Source organism: Erpetoichthys calabaricus, chromosome 6 (genome assembly GCF_900747795.2).
Source record: "Erpetoichthys calabaricus chromosome 6, fErpCal1.3, whole genome shotgun sequence".
NCBI classification, from domain to species: Eukaryota; Metazoa; Chordata; class Cladistia; order Polypteriformes; family Polypteridae; genus Erpetoichthys; species Erpetoichthys calabaricus.
In genome coordinates this window covers 64558761-64581695 of record NC_041399.2, presented here as the reverse complement: position 1 = coordinate 64581695, position 22935 = coordinate 64558761, and the positions used below count along the sequence as shown (strand labels likewise).

Genomic DNA, 22935 nt, shown 5'->3' with positions numbered 1-22935 from the left:
TCAATGATTGCCAAGACTTTTGGGAAAATACCTTGTGGACTGATGAGACAAAAGTTGAACTTTTTGGAAGGCAAATGTCCCGTTACATCTGGCGTAAAAGGAACACAGCAGTTCAGAAAAAGAACATCATACCAACAGTAAAATATGGTGGTGGAAGTGTGATGGTCTGGGGTTGTTTTGCTGCTTCAGGACCTGGAAGGCTTGCTGTGATAGATGGAACCATGAATTCTACTGTCTACCAAAAAATCCTGAAGGAGAATGTCCGGCCATCTGTTCGTCAACTCAAGCTGAAGCGATCTTGGGTGCTGCAACAGGACAATGACCCAAAACACACCAGCAAATCCACCTCTGAATGGCTGAAGAAAAAACAAAATGAAGACTTTGGAGTGGCCTAGTCAAAGTCCTGACCTGAATCCAATTGAGATGCTATGGCATGACCTTAAAAAGGCGGTTCATGCTAGAAAACCCTCAAATAAAGCTGAATTACAACAATTTTGCAAAGATGAGTGGGCCAAAATTCCTCCAGAGCGCTGTAAAAGACTCATTGCAAGTTATCGCAAACGCTTGATTGCAGTTATTGCTGCTAAGGGTGGCCCAACCAGTTATTAAGTTCAGGGGGCAATTACTTTTTCACACAGGGCCATGTAGGTTTGGATTTTTTTTTCTCCCTAAATAATAAAAACCACCATTTACAAACTGCATTTTGTGTTTACTTGTGTTATATTTGACTAATGGTTAAATGTGTTTGATGATCAGAAACATTTTGTGTGACAAACATGCAAAAGAATAAGAAATCAGGAAGGGGGCAAATAGTTTTTCACACCACTGTATATACAGTATATACATACACACATACATATATACAGTATATACATACACATACATACATGCATACATACATACATACATACATATACATACATATACACATATATACACACATATACATATATGCACACATATACATACATACACATACAGTATATCTGCTATTGTGATTACAACATGGGTGCGTAATTCAGCCTTAAAAAAAGAAGTCCCCAATTGGAGCCACTTCACATACTGCCTGACAATCGATGGCAGCTATTTAATGATTGTTCGGAAGGCATGCCATTTCACACAACGGTGACATTACATGGCCTCCAAGATCCCCAGATCTCACTGTGATTTTTTTCTGTGGAGACATCTTAAAAGCTAAGTGTACCACACACATCCTGCAACCATTGCTGAACTAAAAAGGAGAATTGAAGAGGAAATTGCTGGCATTCCTCTTGACATGTTAAGTCGCGCAATGCAGAATTTTCACAACAGCCAGTCAGAATGTGTACAGAGAAATGGAGAACACCTTCATGATGTTTTCTTCAAAACATAAAATGAATATTGAGTGAATATTGATTACCATCATTAATTGCACATCCTGTACAATACATTTCATCATTTAATGTATTTTGTAATGTGTTTGTGCATTCAATGTCAATTGAAAATTTCCCGTTTCCCTGCGCCACCCTGTATAAATACATACAGTGGGGCAAAAAAGTATTTAGTCAGCCACCAATTGTGCAAGTTCTCCCACTTAAAAAGATGAGAGAGGCCTGTAATTTTCATCAAAGGTATACCTCAACTATGAGAGACAAAATGAGAAAAAAAAATCCAGAAAATCACATTGTCTGATTTTTGAAGAATTTATTTGCAAATTATGGTGGAAAAAAAGTATGTGGTCAATAACAAAAGTTCATCTCAATACTTTGTTATATACCCTTTGTTGGCAATGACAGAGGTCAAACGTTTTCTGTAAGTCTTCACAAGGTTTTCACACACTGTTGCTGGTATTTTGGCCCATTCCTCCATGCAGATCTCCTCTAGAGCAGTGATGTTTTGGGGCTGTCGCTGGGCAATACGGACTTTCAACTCCCTCCAAAGATTTTCTATGGGGTTGAGATCTGGAGACTGGCTAGGCCACTCCAGGACCTTGAAATGCTTCTTATGAAGCCACTCCTTCGTTACCCGGGTGGTGTGTTTGGGATCATTATGCTGAAAGACCCAGCCAAGTTTCATCTTCAATGCCCTTGCTGATAGAAGGAGGTTTTCACTCAAAATCTGACGATACATGGCCCCATTCATTCTTTCCTTTACACAGATCAGTCGTCCTGGTCCCTTTGCAGAAAAACAGCCCCAAAGCATGATGTTTCCACCCCCATGCTTTACAGTAGGTATGGTGTTCTTTGGATGCAACTCAGCATTCTTTCTCCTCCAAACATGACGAGTAGAGTTTTTTCATGGGAGCAGTAAAGTGAATTTGCAGTGTCACTATGTACTGCCCATGTTTCCAAAGTAAAAGTGAATGAAAATGAACAAAATCTGTACACATCATAAAATGACAGGTAATGATGACAATTTGTTTTTTGACCATGAAAAGCTTTTTTGTGGCTACATTCGACTTATGGAGATGGCAGATCCGACATACTTTCACAAAGCATTCATTCTTCATAAACAGTTACCTGAATAACCTGTCAAATTAAGGACATGAACACTGATAGTAAAAAATAAAACAAATCAAGTCGTAACATTTTATAAAAGGTTTCTTTCTACTCTACTTTTCAAACACTTTATTCATAAACATTTCACGATAAACATAACAGAATTAAGCAAAACAAATTAAAAAAATTAGCTGCCATAAATGAACATAGACACCTCACCCCAAACATTTAGGGAGTCTTTTATAACAAATGTGGAGAAATCATAAAACCTCCCTGGATGCTACTGTGACAATCAGTTACTAATGGTTCTAATAACTTATATTTTTATTTAGCCACTTAGTTTTTTTTCCCCTACCTCATCATTTGGTTAATCCATTTTGTTGTATAATCTGCTTTGAGTAATCTTTACATTTGTAATCTCTTATTACTGTAAAATTATCCTACAACAGTGAAAGGATCTCACTCTTCTAACCTCTTTACTCTATAAGGTATTCTTAAGTGAAGCTAGTGTGCAACATTTAATTTTCTTTATGATCTGAAACTGGAAGAATTTCCCTGCTCTTCTCGAGTTTATGGGTTTGTATTCTAACATTTGCTTTAAATGTATGCAATTAATACATAGCATTGTAATGGACAGATTGTTCAGGGAAATGGTACACATAGGTCTTCTACTGTATAGTCCAGGCGTGTCAAACTCACTACCATTGGTGGGCCGCTTCGACTGCCATACGTGCATCAGCGGGCCACACTGTAACAAATACTATTATACTATTATACAAAGTTACTGTAGCTTTCTTTCCAATACTGAAAAATTTTTAAAAAATGTAACACAAAGTTTAAAGTTTAAAGAAAAGCAATTTACTGTATTTCCATACAGTCTCCATACAACAGTATAGAATTAGAGTCTTAGCCTATTAGCTAGGTCCTTATTATATTATATTCGTATTATATTAATTGCTTATATAGGAGCCTTACAGTGTGAGATTTATTTATTTTGTCCCGACACTTGGCATCTCATGTTAGTAACCAGTTCGTCAATATCAGGCTTGAAATCTTGTGCAGCTGCAACTTTTATGAGGGATGAAAGGTGCTCGACGGTAAGTCTTGAGCGATGTGGGGTTTTGGTAGCTTTCATTAACGAAAATAATTGCTCACAAAGGTAAGTGCTTCCGAACATTGACAGTACTCTCGATGTCAACTTACGGATCTGCACATATGAGGGTGGCAGGTAAGCATACTAGCCTGGCACACCAACTTCGTTGTATTGTGCCTTCAGAATAGAATCTGACTGCACTTCAATCAATTCCATTTGGATATTCTCCGGCGCATTCTCAGCGTTGTAAGAGAACAGCGCAATGCCCTGTTTATGTGAACTGAAATCACGAAAATGCTCAGTAATTCAAGTTAGAAAACAAATCCTCCAAAAATCAAATTTTACTTTACTAAGTTTACTTCAAAGTTTATATTGTAAAATAAGCCGATATGCAAAAAGCCACCTGACCTACAATAATTTTACAAACTCAAATTCACAAAAATATGTTAATAAACAACTCACCAACTTCTCGCGTCCACTTCAGATCTTCAAGCTGTAGTCTGCACTAACCGTTCGTTACAATACTAGCACAAAATTACATGACACTAGAGCAAAAAAACGTGAAAATATGCGGGCTATTACTATTCGTGATGGTCAGTTCTGCCCAGTGGCCAGTCTCAGCAGCCCAGTCAGTAGTGTAGCCTTAGCAGGGGCGGCTCTAGACTCGTGGCGGCCCTGGGCAGAGAAAGAATCGTTGGCCCCTTCGCCTGGCAATGTCAATACGGTATCTTATGCACGGTGGATGGCCACATCCATTGCGGACACTGCATAGCCGCCTCGTGCTCATGACACGCTTCTATATACGCGTGTCCGTAACTTGAAAACCAAGTGGCGGCCCATGATATTCTCATTACGGCAGAACGTTATAATACTACATATAGCTTACTGCTCTGACTCTAGTAAATACAGCCTACTAATTAACAAGAAACACAATGCTTTTCGGCCACATTGCCGTCAGCTGTGTCATTATTTTCTCTTTCTGTTTTATATTCAATATATATTGGGGTGGCGGCCCCTGGGATTTGGAGGCACTGTGCAGGTGCACAGTTTGCACATGCCTAAGTCCACCCCTGCTGCCCACCGCTGCAGCCTAGCACTTCAGTTTTGACACTGCAGCTCATTAACTTTGGTCAAGGCTCATGGCTATACTAGCTGATGGCGTTTCCGGTACCGTAATGACATGGGAAAATGCGCTTTTGTCAGAAGGCAGAAGTAAGAAAAGTCAGTAAGTAACACCGAAGATGCAGAATGATTCAATCACAAACGATAGTAATCATTTTGTACAAGTTCAGTGCTAACTAGGATCTGTCATGCGGGCCGCACAGATTTCTGTTGCGGGCCGCATGCGGCCCGGGGGCCGTGTGTTTGACATGCCTGGTATAGTCCACCCTTTTTATTTACGTTTCCAATATCTTTACATAGTAAACTAAAAAAAATGTATGCTAGCAGACATTGTGCTCTAGTGGCAAACGTTTTAGACTTCAATGTTATGTGTTGTTTAACCTGTGGCTAGTTTTACCTAATTTAAGGATGTGTTCAGGCCTATGATTGTTTATGTCCTGATACATAAAACTGCAGAATTGAAAGTGTATATTTTTTCAAATGTATAAAATGATAGCATTATGCAACATTTTCAGACTGACTTAATCCAATTCTGGGTCAAAGTTGTACATAAATTACCTCTCTTGTAATACATATTTTTCTGTTATTATAGTAGTTCTGATGAAGCTATAAATATGTTCAGCATGAGTTTTTATTTTCTACATGATCAAGGATTTTACCGTTTTGTGTTCTTGAAATGTTCAAAGTCCTCACAGTTTACCTGCATTTTGACAAATAGATGTATGACAGTTTCATTTATGTCTTATATAATAACTTTTCTGACTGCATGCTTACTTCATTACTTTTTATGGTAATGTTGGAATGAATTTATATTATCAAATCTGGGGAAAAAATAAATGACAAATTATTTTATGTACATGAGTGTTACATTGACATTCAAATTGTGAACATATTCAAATATGCATTACGCTTTGTAATTGCAAATTCTGAATGCTTTCATTCAGTGTCATGGAAGTCAAGAAATCTCAGGATGCAACACTTTTTTTTTTTTTTTTTAAATTAATATGACCAACTCATATTCGCATATTACTTCTTAAAACCCTTCTAAAAGGTGTAGCAGCCCTTACCTTTTCAAATATAAGCTACTCTGTGGAGCCTACTGCACTTCTGTAAATGGAAGGGCCACCAATAACATGGCTCTCTAATCACTGTATTCCAACAGGCAGAGTGGGTTGTCTTGTAGACTGATGTTAACCTCATTTGAAAGTGAATTTCAAATTATGATAGAAGGTTAAGATAGAAAAGTTAGAAATTCACACCATTAGTCTAGGGGGAAATTTATCCAGTATACACTCCTTAAAAAATGAAACTGTGATGATTAAGTGTTCCTTTAACACCAAATCAATTAAGGTTTAGGGATATCAGTCTGTCCAGTTAGGAAGCATAAGCGAGTGTGAATCAACTTCATCTGCTCTGGTACAAATGAAAGTGACAACAGGCATACTGGACAGACAACAGCAAGACAATCCCAAAAGAGAGAATGGTTTTATAGCTGTTGTTAATAGACAATTGCTCTCTCTCTCATCATTCCTGACCAATTTTTCTGTAGTTTTGCATGTTCTTAGTGTCCTTGTCACCACAGGTAGTGAGGATTTTAGAAATAACCTTGATCCCTTAGGTTTAAAAGTGAAGTGGGAGGTAAAGAATTTGGGGGAAACTATTGACTCTGACCTAAATTTTAAATCGTATATTAATCAGATTACTAGGACCACATTTTTTCACTTAAGGAGTATAGCTAAAGTTAGCAAAGCGAGCAGGGCGTAAGCCCCCTAGTACAGTATAAATACACATATACAAACATTTATTTATCCATACACACATTTTGTATATCAATCTGAAGCAACAAGTAAACAATTTGTAACTATGTAAGTATAATTACATATGTACCCATCCAAACCTTTTCTTTCAAAATTACTTTTCATGCCAGTCCTTGAAATATATTTTGTTTCAACACTAGACAGTGAGAAACATTACATTTTGTACAACAGATTGAATTGCAACACAAAATCCCCATCATGCCAGTCCTTGAAATACATTTTGTTTCAACACACAGATTGAATTGCAACACAAAATCCCCATACAGTCATATGAAAATGTTTGGGAACCCCTCTTAATTATTTGGATTTTTGTTTATCATTGGCTGAGCTTTCAAAGTAGCAACGTCCTTTTAATATATGACATGCCTTATGGAAACACTAGTATTTCAGCAGTGACATTAAGTTTATTGGATTAATAGAAAATATGCAATATGCATCATAACAAAATTAGATGGGGTGCCCAAATTTATTCACCTAACAGAGATATTACATCAATACTTAGTTGAGCCGCCTCCTGCAAATATAACAGCCTCTAGATGCCCCCTTTAGCCAATGATGAGTGTCTGGATTCTGGAAGGAGGTATTTTTCACCATTCTTCCATACAAAATCTCTCCAGTTCAGTAAAATTTGATGGCTGCCGAGCATGGACAGCCTGCTTCAAATCATCCCATAGATTTTTGATGATATTCAAGTCAGGGGACTGTGACTGCCATTCCAGAACATTGTACTTCTTCCCTCTGCATGAATGTCTTTGTAGATTTCAGAATGTGTTTTGGGTCATTGTCTTGTTGGAATATCCAACCCCTGCGTAACTTCAACTTTGTGACTGATGTTTGAACATTATCCTGAAGAATTTGTTGATATTGGGTTGAATTCAACCGACCCTCGACTTTAACAAAGGCCCCAGTCCCTGAACTAGCCACACAGCCCTACAGCATGATGGAACCTCCACCAAATTTGACAGTAAGTAGCAAGTGTTTTCCTTGGAATGCAGTGTTCTTCTTCCGCCATGCAAAGCGCTTTTTGTTATGACCAGATAACTCAATTTTTGTCTCATCAGTCCAAAGCACTTTGTTCCAAAATGAATCTGGCTTGTCGAAATGAGCATTTGCATACAACAAGAGACTCGGTTTGTGGCAAGAGTGCAGAAAGGGCTTCTTTCTCATCACCCTGCCATACAGATGTTCTTTGTGCAAATTGCGCTGAATTGTAGAATGATGTACAGATACACCATCTGCAGCAAGACATTCTTGCAGGTCTTTGGAGGTGATCTGTGGGTTGTCTGTAACCATTCTCACAATCCTGCGCATATGCCGCTCCTGTATTTTTCTTGGCCTGCCAGACCTGTGTTTAACAGCAACTGTGCCTGTGGCCTTCCATTTCCTCATTACATTCCTTACAGTTGAAACTGACAGTTTAAACCTCCGAGATAGCTTTTTGTAGCCTTCCCCTAAACCATGATACTGAACAATCTTTGTTTTCAGATCTTTTGAGAGTTGCTTTGAGGATCCCATGCTGTCACTCTGCAAAGGAGAGTCAAAGGGAAGCACAACTTGCAATTGACCACCTTAAATACCTTTTCTCATGATTGGACACACCTGTCTATGAAGTTCAAGGCTTAACGAGCTAATCCAACCAATATGGTGTTGCAAGCAATCAGTACTGAGCAGTTACATGCATTCAAATCAGCAAAATTACAAGGGTACCCAAATATTTGCACAGACAATCAAATATGAAAAACTTAATTTCATACAACTAAATACTACTTCACTAAAAATCTTTTTTCAGAAAACACCCCAGTACTTTGATGTTCCTAGGAAATGAAACACATACCACTGTTATCTTTTTTGTTGAAAGTAGAGTAAATTATTATGCAGGCTAAGAGGGGTTCCCAAACTGCTTCATATGACTGTATATCTTCTCCTGTCTTCTGTTGACCCACAGAGGTTTAGTATGTTTTCATTTATTTATTTATTCATTTATTTATTTAGTTGTTGCTTTTTTCGTGTATTTCACATCTGGAACAAACTAAGTAAATACATACATTTTTAGTCCAGCTTCTTTCAGTGAAAAGAGCAATGCTGTTCCTGGCAGCCCTGGTGTGCGTGGCAGGAAACAACCCTGGACGGGGCACATGCATACACATAAACCAGTCACAGTGTCCAAACAAACTAAACAGAACATTTTTGGCATGCAAGTCGAAAACAGGCATACTCAGAAACAAGGGAGTGGAACAGTGACATTCGAGGGAAAGGGGCAGAAACTTGGTGTGATGTGATACAAATACTTTTGATTGAAGAGCGGCCCCCCATGAAAGTTTGTGTGGTGTGATTCAGTTACATTCATTCAATTGGCGTGGGTGAGGTCTCCATTCGAAACTGCAAGTGGCAGCATTATACAATACAAATAGTTGGCCGAGTGACACTTGGGACTAACGCTTTTAACACTATTTTTACAGCTAAAGTGACACTCGGGTCTAATGCTAAGGAGGTTAAACATAGACTCAACAAGAACCTGGAGGTATCAAAAGTAGTTGGCCAAGGGTAAATGTAACAAACAACATTAAAAATATTTATTCACAGAGAGAACAATAGATGCTTAGAAAAAGTTGCCTCGCAGTCTAGTAAATAATAGAACATGGAGATTTTCAAATCTGGAGGAAATTAGCTTTGACACAACATTAAACAGTGCTATGAAAAAAATTCAACCACACACAGATCAAATCCTCTTATAGTGAATACCAAAGTAACAAGATTTTCAGAATAACGAATACTTTTTGTTGACCCAAACAAACATTCATACAACATCATGTTAAACAAATTAAGTTTTAACAAAATGTAAATTTCAGTACAGTGGAACCTCGGTTCACGACCATAATTCGTTCCAAAACTCTGGTCGTAAACCGATTTGGTCGTGAACCGAAGCAATTTCCCCCATAGGATTGTATGTAAATACAATTAATCTGTTCCAGACTGTACGAACTGTATGTAAATATATGTATTTTTTAATTTTTAAGCACAAATATAGTTAAATATACCATAGAATGCACAGCGTAATAGTAAACTAAATGTAAAAACATTGAATAACACTGAGAAAACCTTGAACAGAGAAAACACTGCAAGTGTTTGCGCTATAGTGCTAGGAACCGCTCGCTAAAAACACTTTTTTTTTTTTTTTAATGAGTTTTAAGCACAGGGGAAAAAATGAACATTTGAAAAGTCCGTAATTTAATAAACCACCAACAAAAGTAACATTGCAACAATGCAGGCTACGAACCGATCACTGTAAACAGAACTGAAAACAAAAACAAGCCTTCTCTACCTTATGCGTCCCTCTCTCTCTTGCGCTCCTGTGTGTGTGTGCGTGTCCGTCTCTCTCTGGCGCTGCCTGTGTGTATGCGCGGCTCTCTCTCTCTCTGGCGCTGCCTGTGTGTGTGTGTGTGTGTGTGTGTCATGCTCTCTTGCTCTCTCTCTTGCTCGCTGCACAGGAAATGCACAGGGAGAGACTGAACATGTACAAACCGAAAGGGAACCTGGCTTGTTCGTATACCGAGTGTGTGGTCGTGAACCGAGGCAAAAGTTTGGCGAACTTTTTGGTCGTAAACCGATTTGTACGTGTAAAGAGACATTCGTGAACCAAGGTTCCACTGTATAATGAACATTTTTTCAACCAAAAATTGGTACCAAATATGATAATGTGATGCAACAAATACTCAATTAGGCACCTAAACTTTCCATGCAGAGTCTAGGGGACCCTGCAACAGGCTGTAGCAAAGAAAGATTGTCTGTTGTGAAATTTCCAGCCTTGGTGAGGCTTGGCTAGAGTGTAGGCACAACATCATACACAGAGCCAAATTCTGAGTTATCACTCCACCTAATAACCGCGTGGGTAGTTGTGTTATGTTCTGATACAGCACTGTTTGAGTTTCTTAGCGGTTCCCAAAAATTTTCTTTGAGATGAGCATTCAGTTTACACTGGAAAAAAATTAACAATCCTGGAGAAAAATGATTACGGAATGAAGAAAAATGATGTGGCAAAAACATTTGGAATCACAACTTCATCATCTAACTTCTCATGTTCATTCTGTGTTGAATTACATCTAACGTCTCATCTTCAAATAAAATAATTTTTCAGTTTAAGAAATGGTGTGTTTTTATACAGGAATTGTCAAGCTTGAGTCACAGAGTTTCACAAGAGACTGGAAAGCACTTCCAAGTTTACAAAGAAAATACAGGTACTTTATTACTGTATAGAGAATGCAGGTACAGTCTCAAGACTTCATTCAAAACAGGAGCTGCACTCAGCACACAAGTTAGGAGCCAGGACATGTGCAATCGTCCTACTTTAGCTCCCACGTTCAGATTAGAAGAATACCAGCAGCTCAGAATCACCGCTGTGGCAGACCAGGAAGAGTTCAAGCAAAAGCAGATCAAAGCCCGGAGTTAAATGTTCTAAAAATTATGTAACAAGCTTGATCCTGCAGAGGACAACCAGTTACTTTGCCCTTAGTTTACTGTTAACCAGAAGCAGCAAAGGAGCTACACAGCTGTCCTTTCACCACTGCCGTTAGAGATGGTGAAGTGCCAAAGTATAAGTACAATAGTATATGTATTTTTCCCATATTCGTTATAACGAAATTTCCATTTTAATGAAAATGATCCCATGAGTTTCATTAAAATGGGATTCCACCTGTGTGAGTGTGTGTCTGTATATATAAAAATCAAACAAGTATGTAAGCACTATCTTAGTAAATACCATACACACACATACATATAAAGCATTTATTTTGTCAATGTATAATTCCTTATATAAAGTTCTAGTTTATCATAGAAAATCACTTGAAATCAGGCTGTTACCTTGGCTTTGGATGCTTATAGTTCCTTGTTAGTGGTAAAGGCATTAAAATAACTTCCAAAGACCAAACACCTCACAAGTAAAATGCACTTTTAACAAATAAAAATGTCCAAATAAAAAAAATGCTAGTACTTCAACATTTACGCATATAATTAGAATGATGCAAACCATACTCGCAAACAGAGCATTTCTAAAGGAAATTTATTTTATCATGGGGGGGGGGGGGGGGGGGGGGGGGTAACAGTACCACCAAGAAAAGTAACCAGAAAATATGTGGGCAAATAATATGGGCACAAGGTGGGTCTAAGACTAAATCTTAGAATACCAGTTTTCAACAACAGGTCAGAACTGCATTAATGAGGAAAGTTTTATATTTTAAATTTCAAGCTCAGATTTAAATGAAAGATACTATGAATTAGTAAATTAAAACAAGTTTACCTTTGTTGGTTAGGTTAATAAATTATCTACAATGATTTAGTCTAAAAGATTTATTAGTGCACATTAATACTGTTGCCAGTACAGTTCTTCATTTTAAATGCCATGTGGTTAAGGAAGTGTTAATATAGAAATGTGTTTACCATGAAAATTTAAATTCTGTGTTGAGACAGTATGCATCTGCAGGCAGGACTGTATCATGATTTTACTTCACTAATAATGAGAAAAGTAGAATGACTGAGCTTTACAAAATACAATACTCTTTTCTGCATATATTTGCATTAACTTGTTGAGCCATTAAATACACCACACCCAAATGAGACATTGACAGGTAGTACTTTTTATATAAAGTTGATGTTTATGGAACAGTTTGTTCTCTCTGATGTGGCCAAAACCTGTTTACATTTCTTTTCTTCTCTGTTTTTATAGCTGCTGGTTATGTCCTTAGGCTCACGATAATCTGTACAAATGATCTGCAATGAGCATTATTGTAAAAACAGATATTTCACTGTGCAAGCCTTTAGAAAGAATTAAGAATATCAAACATTTCACAAAATAATCTAGACAATCAGGCCATCAAGCGTGTTTGATTAGTTTCATTAATATATATAAAATATATTTAATTCAATGCATTTTTGGAAATGGACAGACGGTTTTATTTTATAATTTTGAAAGTATTAAACATTATAGCAAAGCTCCTTATCAGGAATGTACAGAATACATGTCGAAATCAATATATAAAATATTTTTAACCCAGGAGTTTAATTATGAGAAATAGCTAACTTGACATGTAAGAAATTTGAACTGACAAGTTCATGCTTTATTTCTTGCAATTCATTCATGGATTTATTGCTCTAATAAAATCCTAGACAACATAAAACTGAAAATTAAACAAACAGTTACCTCCAAAACCTGCTATGCCACGACATGCCAACCCTTATGCACTTGTAATGATAAAGGGAAATTTACACTTCATTTTAAAACATAAAACCTGCAACCACTGCTTTAAGCCCACATTTCAATAGGTTTGTTGAATAAGCCAGTACCTGTACTGGCCCACTGAATATAATGAATAAATGTATATTGAACAGAACTATTCAGAGATGTTTATAATAGTCTTTATTTCAGCTTTATTAAACACCTCAGAATTTGATTTGAATGTTCATACATATAAACTTCAATTCATTTTTGTAACTTCACAGTTGTCCCTAGAAGCTTAAAATATAATCTCATAATTCTTACCTTGAACAGAGACCTTCATGAAAAATTAAGCCTGGCTTTTACTCAGGCCACTGCACATAAACAGCTCTAACCAATGTTGTAAATGATATTTTCATGCCCTCTAATGCATGTAATAAAGAATATATATAATTCTTTTAGGTTTACGCACACCTTTTGAAAATAATGCATTTTCCTACATAAGTTTGAGAGTGCAGTATGGACAGTCAGGCACAATTTAGGTTTCAATTTCAAATTAATCAAATCAAAGCAGTTTCTTAATATACGGAATCTTGAAAGCCTAACTGATTTATTTATAAAAGGGAGAATTAACTGTTGTGATGCTTTACTCTTGGTTCAGATATTTTGTTCATTACTCTGTGCTTAAGTCAAAGCAAAATACCAAGGATTATACAGTAAATAAAACCAAATATTAAAAGCATATAACTACAAAACTTATTTGGGCCAAAAATGATCTCTGGTCAATACTACCGTCTAAATCAAGACCTCAAGATGCAGTCTTGTTTAAAAAACCCATAATAAATAAAATTACTATACAGGTTAGAGCCCTTAGCCATAGAATTCTGAAACTCTGGAACAGTCCCTCTTTCAAAATTAGAATTTCTCCTATCAGTCTTGCATTTTATGAAGCCTGAAGACTCATTACTTACTCTCATCAGAGTTGCTGCATAGCTGTTCATATTACTTTTTAATAATTGCTGCAATTGTTTTTATTCGCTGTTACCAAATATTTATTTATTATGAATTCTCAGCTACTTTTAATAGCATTTGGTGCTGCTGCTACTTTAAGTTATCGCTTCTAATCATGAAACAATTTGCTTTTTGATGTCATTATTGTTGTTTGCCTAGGCGAGGTGACAGAATGTGGAACACCCAGGTGAATTTTTGTTGCTTTTAAAAAAAAACATGGTGTGTATATTATATATATATATATATATATATATATATATATATATATATATATATATATACACACACACACATACAGTGAAACCTCGGTTCACGAACGTCTTGGTACACGTACAACTCGGTTTACGACCAAAAAGTTCGCCAAACTTTTGCCTCGGTTCACGACCACACTATCGGTATACGAACAAGCCAGTTTCCCTTTCGGTTTATGTGCGCTGAGGATTTCCGCACGTGTTGCATTGTTCTCGGTCAGAAGTGCGTGCTTTCGCTGTGAAGTCTTTGTGCTCTATTTCATTTCCTTTCCGGTTCGTATGCGCCGATTACTGTATTTAAGCATGTGTTCAGCCTCTCCCTGTTCATTGTTCTCAGTCAGACGTGCGTGCTTTACCTGTTAACTCTTTGTGCTCTACAGTATTTTGTGTGCTTTTGCAGTTAACCATGGCTTCTAAGCAAGTGAAGAGTGGTGAGAAGAAAGTGTTGCAATGTTACTTTTCTCTTTTTTCAAATGTTCATTTTTTTTTTCCATGTGCTTAAAACTCATTTAAAAAGAGTGTTTACAGTGATCGGGTTGTAATGCTATTAGCGTGAACTCCTGCAATGTTACTTTCTTGGTTGGCTTTTAAATAAAGTTCGGACTTGTTCAAATGTTCCTTTTTTTTTTTTTTTTTTTTACAGCGATTGGATTGTAAGACTATAGCGCTAACTGCTGCAATGTTACGGGGGGGTGGGGGGGGGGGGGTATGGGCTCGCGTGCTGCTGAGAGACAGACAGAGAGAGAGAGAGCGAGCCTGCATGTTTGTGTCAGTGTTATTCAATGTTTTTACATTAGTTAACTATTACACTGTGCATTCTATGGTGTAATTAACTATATTTGTGCTTAAAAATCTTTAAAAAAAATATATTTACATACAGTTCGTAAGGTCTGGAACGGATTAATTGTATTTACATACAATCCTATGGGGGAAATCGCTTTGGTTCACGACCAAATCGGTTTACGACCAGAGGTTTGGAACGAATTATGGTCGTGAACAGAGGTTCCACTGTATGTATGTATGTATATGTATATATATATATATATATATATATATATATATATATATATATATATATATATATATGGTGTATAACATATAAATGACCTCCAGTAGGCCACTGGTGTGAATGTCTCTGACCAAACAATCAGAAACAGACTTCATGAGGGTGGCCTGAGGGCCCAACTGCCCAGCTCACTGTCCGGCACCGTGGAGCTCAATTGGCATTTGCAAAGAATACCAGAATTGGCAGGGCCACCATTGGCGCCCTGTGCTTTTCACAGATGACAGCAGGTTCACCCTCAGCACATGTGACAGACGTGAAAGTGTCTGGAGAAGCCGTGGAGAAAGTAATGCTGCCTGTAATATCGTTCAGCATGACCGGTTTGGTGGTGGGTCAGTGATGGTCTGGGGAGGCATATCCATGGAGGGACACACAGACCTCTACAGGCTAGACAATGGCACCTTGATTGCCATTAGGTATCAAAATGAAATCCTTGGACCCATTGCAGACCCTATGCTGGTGCAGTGGGTCCAGGGCTCCTCCTGCTGCACAACAATGCCTGGAGGAAAAAGGAATCAGGGCTCGCAAAATCGCTAGCCCGACGTCCCGGGGCTATTGGGTCTTCCAGTCGGGCTACCAAAATCTATCTCAGCCCTGCCCGTCGGGCTATCATAGGAAGGAAAAATATATGTCAATGCTTTTGTATTCTTTCGCAAATGTAGCTGGGTAATTATGTCATTTTCAGGCATCGATGAGCCACTGTCAATATGTGAAATCGCATTTGAATTCGTGCTTGTTTTTTACTGTCACTTTCACTTTGCGATCGCACAAACTGTGTATAGAGAGCAGCAGTACTGACTGGTCGGTGACGGATTAATTGCGCACCAATTCCTCTGACGTTGTCTTATCACTCATTAGCTTACTATTCAAACGTGACAAGTGAAATCTCCCGCAGCAAGCTTAAACATGTGATAGAGGTTGATTGCACAGAGAATTTAAAAAATCGCTGACCGTTATGCGTGTGTAAAAATAGATGGATTTACGCAGGTATTTTAGTTCTGCTGAGCCAAATAAAACAGGTCACGGTGAAAAAGGGACAGCCAAAGAAAAGCCTACCACAAAGCAGAAAAGTTATGACAAATCAGTCTATGAGGCAAAAAGAAAGCGCAGCTTTTTGGTTTCATGGACAAAAGAATTTCTGTGGCTGGAATATGACAAACTAAATAACATAACGTTCTGCCGGGTGTGTCGTGAGTTTCCCTCGATTTCTGACTCGACAAGCGCCTTTGTTACTGGGACCAGTAATTTTAGGAAAGACCCCATCAGAACCCATGAGAAATCTCTGCATCACAAGAAATGCATTGGTGCTCAGTCTGCCGCATCTTTCCCAGAACAAACACCAATTGCAAAAAACATACTAAAAATAAACCAAGCACAAGAAGAAGTCCTGAAAAAGCTGTTTAGAACAGCGTACTATGTTGCAAAGAGTGAACTACCATTGGCAAAATTTAGCAGTCTTTGCAAACTTCAAAAAGCAAATGCTTTTTTTTTTTTTGCAAGTTTTGCTAGAGTAGGAAGAGAAAGAGAAAATTCCACAAGAATGGATGGATCTAAAAACGTGGCTTGCAGAACACCGGGGTAGCAAGGTAGATGATTGCTTGTACAGAGATCTCCTCTCTGGGAATCCAGAACACCTCTCTCATATCTTGTTGCTGGTGAAATTAATGCTGACACTTAGTCCATCAACAGCCATCTGTGAGAGGATTTTCTTGCATGAACCGAGTGAAGACAACACCTCGTACCTCTCTGCACCGTGAAACACTGAATGACTGCATGCAACTCTTCATTAATGGGGGAACAGTTGAATCTTTTTACCCTGACAAGTCAATTCGTTTCCGGATGTTTTCTGGAAAAGGTTCAAGACACCTGGATCATAAAACCCCGACAAGAACAAAGAGCAGTGAAATGGAGGCCGATGCACAGGAAGAGAAAGCTGATGAAGGAGATGCTATGCCCTCAACGTTGAGTGGCATTTTCTCATCCGTGAGTTCAGTGGAAATTTCAGATTCAGAATCTGACACAGACTGATTCATGTTCTACAAAGTTCTTACAAGTTCATAGAAATTTCTGTTCAATTAGAACCAAATATTTGAGTTGATGATTGTAATTTTTATACAGCTGTTGTAATTTGTGTTTTAACAATTTTTTGATTGATGTTTTGTTTCCTTTACAATATTATACATTAAAAATAATCTCTTTTTTATTCGGGCTACTTAAATTTATTTTGGGCTACCAAAAACTGAAGAGTGCCTGCCCGAAGGGCTACCAGGGATTTTGAAATTTTGCGAGCCCTGGGAATTGATACCATTGATTAGCCCCCACACTCGTCTGACCTAAATCCAACAGAACACCTCTGGGACATTATGTTTCAGTCCATCTGACGCTGCCAGGTTGCACCTCAGACTGTCCAGGAGCTCAGTGATGCCCTGGTCCTGATCTGGGAGGAGATCCCCCAGGAACCATCCATCTTCTCATTAGGAGCATGTCCCGACATTGTCAGGCATGCATACAAGGACGTGGGGGCCATACAAACTACTGAATATGATTTTGAGTTGCTGCAATGAGTAGCCTGTCATGTCATTTTTTCACTTTGATTTTCGGGGTGTCTTTGAATTCAGCCCTCTGTAGGTTGATAATTTTCATTTCCATCAAATGATGTGGCATCATTTCATTCCTAACACATTACCCAGTCCATATCAGTATAGATATCCAGTATGGTTTTTTTCCCCATTGAGATCTGATGCGCTTTCAAAGTGTTCCTTTAATTTTCTTGAGCAGTTTATATGTTACTTATACTTTTCCTTTCACTTGCACATCTGATGAAGGCTGTACAGCAGAAATGTGGCATCTTTAACCTTCTCCCCTTTTCAGCAGGGAATTAAACCCCAACATTTTCCTTTGCAGATGAAGGGCCGTATGATTTCTGCGATGCGGACAACACAGAATTAACGCATCAAAAGGATTTTAGATTTAAAAATGGAAATGTGCGGAATTTAGAGACTAATTTATTGGGAAGTTTTGTAACAGTCACCCCTTTAAACAATTGAATAATTTGTAGTTCTATCATTCAGATGCTATTTTTTTTTTTTTTTTTTTTTATATAAAGTGAACACAATTCATTCTAGAGGCATGACTAAATTCTACCTGTTTGTGCACATGTTTCATGTATGTTTTCTCATTAAAAGCATGCAAAATAGCTAGCTGCACGAGACATAAATGTCGACACAAGCAGTATCAGATACCCTAACTACGTCGAAAAAACTAAGAAACACAAACTTAACTGCAGAATTACGGGCGCAACAATATCCCGGCAACTTTTACAAATCTGGACAACACATTTCTGGAGGTTTTGCCAGCATACCATAGACTGAACACAAAAAGATACTTGCAATGACCATGTCAAATCTAAAACCCATCTCAAGAACATTGAGAAATTAAGATCAAAAAAGTGTTCCCTTTCAGGTAACAATAGAGGAAACAACAAAATCGTCAGATGCAAGATGTCAGTTTGTGGAGGACTTTGTGGTCATGCGAGTCAGACATATCACTCGAAAAAATGAAGATGCGTCCTTTCTTTATTAAGCATTGTAAACAAGGAGGCACTCTGCCAGAAAATGAGAGCAGTCTTTGTCAAATGATTTGCCCCGTGTCTTTGAACAACATATGGATGCCGTTCTTCGAAAGATTCGTGGTAGTAAAATTTATGTTGTAGTTGATGAAACCACAGATAGCGGAGACCACATAGTTCTCAACATAGTGATAGGTGAGTAAACATTTGGCTGTATGGTAAATCTATGTAGGCAGCTCTAATTGTACATGAAATTATATTTAGCCGGTATTAACAGTCTTTCCCGTAGAAAAATGTTGTTAGTGAACAGCATTGGTTGTTAATGGGTTCCCTTTTAAAAATTAAAATTTTTGGATTTAGTAAATTTTTTTGCCTTGAGGTAACGAGGCACGCAAGGTCCACATTAGACTCTTCCATTATAAACTCGGCACCTACAAACCTGGGCAGAAGAGCAGGCTTCTCCTCAGATGCAATGAGCCCTTAAAAGCGTGTCTCTCTCTTTTTCCTGTTAAATTCCCAAATTTAGCGTCTTGCAGATTATTTTGCTTTTGCTTTGTAATGAATTATTTTAAAATATGCAGAAGAAGCTACAGATTTAATGATGCACGTTTTCAATCTGTAAACATTTAAGGTTTAAGAATCATTATAAATAATTTACATAATTAAAATTACAGGTACTGAAAACCAGTACTTTTTGGCAGATGTTATCTTTATGGAGACCTGCAACTATTCTGCCTTTTCATAGGCAGCACTTCAGTCCCTTCGCAACAACCAGCTGAATCTTAATGACATTTTAGAAGTGGTCACAGACAATGCATCATACTGTCTGAAAACATATCAGGAAGTTTTAAAAGGGGTTATGCCTAACAGTGTACATTCAATCGGCTTGTGTCATGTCATCAGTTTGGTGGGAGAGACCTGGCAGCACTATAAATACTTTAGAGACGCCGCATCATTAGTGATGTTGGTAAAGTCTGCCTTCTTCAAGAAGCCTGCCAGGAACCCCTGAGGCAGAAAACATCAGGTGCTAAAGCTGGTTCAAATTAGTAGGGTACCTCACTGAACATATTCACCTCTACAAAAAGTTCTTTTCGGTCGAAAACACATCAGTTCAGGCTGTAACAAATATCCTGGACCGTAAAAGTGAAGCTAACCTTCAACTAAGAAGGATGCATCAATCTAGTAACAGCTCTTACAATTCTGGAGGGCACTCACTGTCCTACTGCAGTCTCAGCATACAGCATCGTGAAGGATCTGGGCTCCTACCTGATGAATGGAGCTGCAAAATAAGGTTCAGCTGTGCTAGTGTGCTGTTTCATTAAAAGGAATGTAAAGTGCCACTTCGTTATTGTTTGTTTTGTTGTAGTTGTTGCTACTTACAGTATATTAAATATATAAATAAAAACATGTAAAGACCCAAAAATCCAAATCAAGGAAAGATAAAACGGTGAAAACTGAAAATCAAAAAAAAAAAAAAAATGAAATGGAATTTGTGAAAAAATAAACTGATTCCATAGGGCCCTACAGATGCATGCTGACACAGCTCTGTGCTAACTCTGCTATATATATGCATGCACAAAATATGTCTAAAAGTTATAGTTATAGATAAGCAGTATTTTCTTATTTAAATATATATTGTTATATATGTAGGTATTTGCAAGCCTTATGGGGTCAAATTAGATGGGATATTGGAGAAAAATTTTGGAGTGACATCATAAATTAGCTGTTTGTACTTTCCTTCCACACCCAGGAGGACCGTAACCTGAAACAGTTCCTCTGGGTGAATCTCCAAACAATCGGTATTGCAGCCCATTATAAATATTTTGCTCTGAGGAAACAGCAAGATGGGATCAGTATAGACCAGCAAATGACAGAAGCACAACGGTGTGACAAAAGCATGAACTTTATTTCATTTCTCATTTCCATCCTTCAACTCCCAATACTTTTTATGCTTCTTCTTGTTTTCTATTTACAATATACAGTATATAGCCAAATTAATTTTCAGTGAGGGTGTTTTATGGGAAAACTTTTAGCAGAAACAGAAAGGAGTGCTGATTCGCCTATTTTAAGTCTTACTTCTGTGTTAATTTTCTTCCCCATCAGACCAACACATTTGCCAGGATCATCTACGGAAGGTTGGTACAAATGTGGCTTGAACAGTGACTTTCTTGTTATCCATATTAAATGATGACACTGGTGTCTACCTAAAACTTCGCCAGTCTCTATTTCTGATAAAAACAGTGTGGTGCCTAAACATCAAAATTTGACTTTGTGATTTGTTCAAGTAATTTCTTTTTAACAAACCCTTACCATGTTTGTAATAGGGTAAAATATAAAATATATATTCTTATATATAAACGACTACGCGAGGAAGTGTGTGAGTGTCTGTCTGTCCGGCCCAAAGATCGAGGCTACTACAGCATGAATCTCAGGGAGCAGGCAAGGCGGCTCCAAGTTAGCGATTCAGAAGAAGAAAGCGACTCTGTTGCCAAAGTAAAACCACCGAGAAAAGAGAATCTCTTACACAAGCGAGACGAGCACATCAGCAAAACGGTATCCCTTTTACTTTTCCTCCTGCCGCTAATACACAAGTGAGGTAAGCACGTCATCACAACAAAACCTAGGAAATAGATGCTCAGAGTAGTTCCTTTCAATTACCTGACATCTCTACAACTATTAAAAGAGGCATATAAGAAATAATTAATTGAAATGAAATCGTCTTAAGAAAATAAAGAATACATTGTGAATAGTCATTCATTTTAGGGTAGCAAACAGTATTTAATCCAAAAAAGCACATGCAGTAACTTAGAGCTGAAAAAAAATCTAAAAAGTAACATTTATGCAATTACTTAAATGACAGACCTACCTTGATTCTGGGTATTTTGTAAGAGTTGCCAGGCTGCTTGTATACATGTGGCCACCCACATCAATATGAACTGGAGCATTGGACTTGGTGAGCTGTGCAGGAGTTGGGATGCCCTGGTTGCTCAAAGGAGATGCTGGAGATCTGGTTATCATTGGCCGGGACATGTTAGGTCGATTATCCTACAAGGAATATATAATATATATTTACTTTCTGAAGTCTACTACAGTACCAAACAAGGCTTCATGTACAACAATGCGGAGACATATTTTTTAAATGTATGGTGTTCTAAAAATACACTGCAAATTTAGTCAGTTTCAGTGAGGAAATAAAGGTGCCTAGTCTATTCCAAATAAAATCTTTTCTGTTTGGAATCCTTACCAAAATTCCTCAGTGAATGGGGCAAAACATCAAAGTCAATATCAGTGGCACTCACCTTTCACTCACAGAGCATCTCTCTGTCATAGGTCTGTTTAATAGAGGCATAAAATAGCAGCAGTTATAACTGAAATTGATACTAATGGTTTTTCTCCTTTCTGTTTCTACTCTTTGCTTGAAAAATATTTTCCTATTTTTCAAACTCTACTGTTATCTGTTACTGTGGAGCAATTCTATGAAGGCAGGGAATGCAGGTTCTGTTGAGGCCCAGACATAAGTGACAACGAACAAGCTGATCCTCTGGAAGATTTACTTGCAACTATATCTTTTTAACATAAATGAACAACAATTCAAACTCAATTTAGACAAATAAAGGAACAAATAGATGAAATTCCAGTTTAGAAAAGAAAAACACATTATGAACACTGATTTATTGTACCACAGAATAATGGTTTTAAAGAATTGTCATCCAATTTCTTAACATTTTCATTTCATATGATTATGAGAAATCACAACCAATAGTGGTCAATGAATGATGTGAAGAGTCCACCTCAACACTTGAGCCCAATCCGCACATACAATACATATTCTTGGGTCACAATGGGCCAGTTTTAGAGTTGCCAACTAACTTACTACAAGTCACTGAGAAATGGCAGGAAAACATGGCACATGGTGAACACCTGCATAAAACAAGGAGAAAATATGCAAGCTCTACATAGCCAGAGACCAACCCAGATATCAAACCTCATATTCTGATTTAATGCTTTCAATTTAGTGAAAGCTTTAAATTAATATTTTTCTAAAGATTTTCATGTGTGAAGGAGTCTACTAATTCCTGTAACTTGTAGCAGGTGATAAAGAGATACCCTGTGATTTGGAAATGGTAGGGACAGAAGCTCTACTTGGATTTAAAAAACTGAAATCAAACAAAATGTCAGAACAAGAGAACACTTACCAAGGGATGCTTAAGGAAATTAGGGAGTACACATACAGTATATAATCTCATCAATTTTTTTAAGAAATTGGTGCATACTGCAGAAATACCTACAGTCTGGAAACTGGTAAAGGTTGTTCCTTTGAAGAT

The 22935-nt window shown here is 37.6% G+C and overlaps 1 protein-coding gene and 1 long non-coding RNA gene across 4 annotated transcripts in view; both read right to left on the bottom strand.

Annotated features, from left to right (window-relative positions):
- The window catches only part of LOC127528456 (uncharacterized), a 272579-nt gene that overhangs the window by 65171 nt on the left and 184473 nt on the right, over positions 1 to 22935 (bottom strand). The gene's annotated exons all lie outside the window — the stretch shown is intronic.
- The window catches only part of kctd1 (potassium channel tetramerization domain containing 1), a 210222-nt gene that overhangs the window by 50651 nt on the left and 136636 nt on the right, over positions 1 to 22935 (bottom strand). For all 3 annotated transcript variants that reach the window (XM_051929321.1, XM_051929322.1, XM_051929320.1), the window contains exon 2: positions 21477 to 21655. In XM_051929321.1, coding sequence (XP_051785281.1) covers positions 21477 to 21655 — 179 coding nt within the window. The remainder of the gene's footprint in view (positions 1 to 21476; positions 21656 to 22935) is intronic.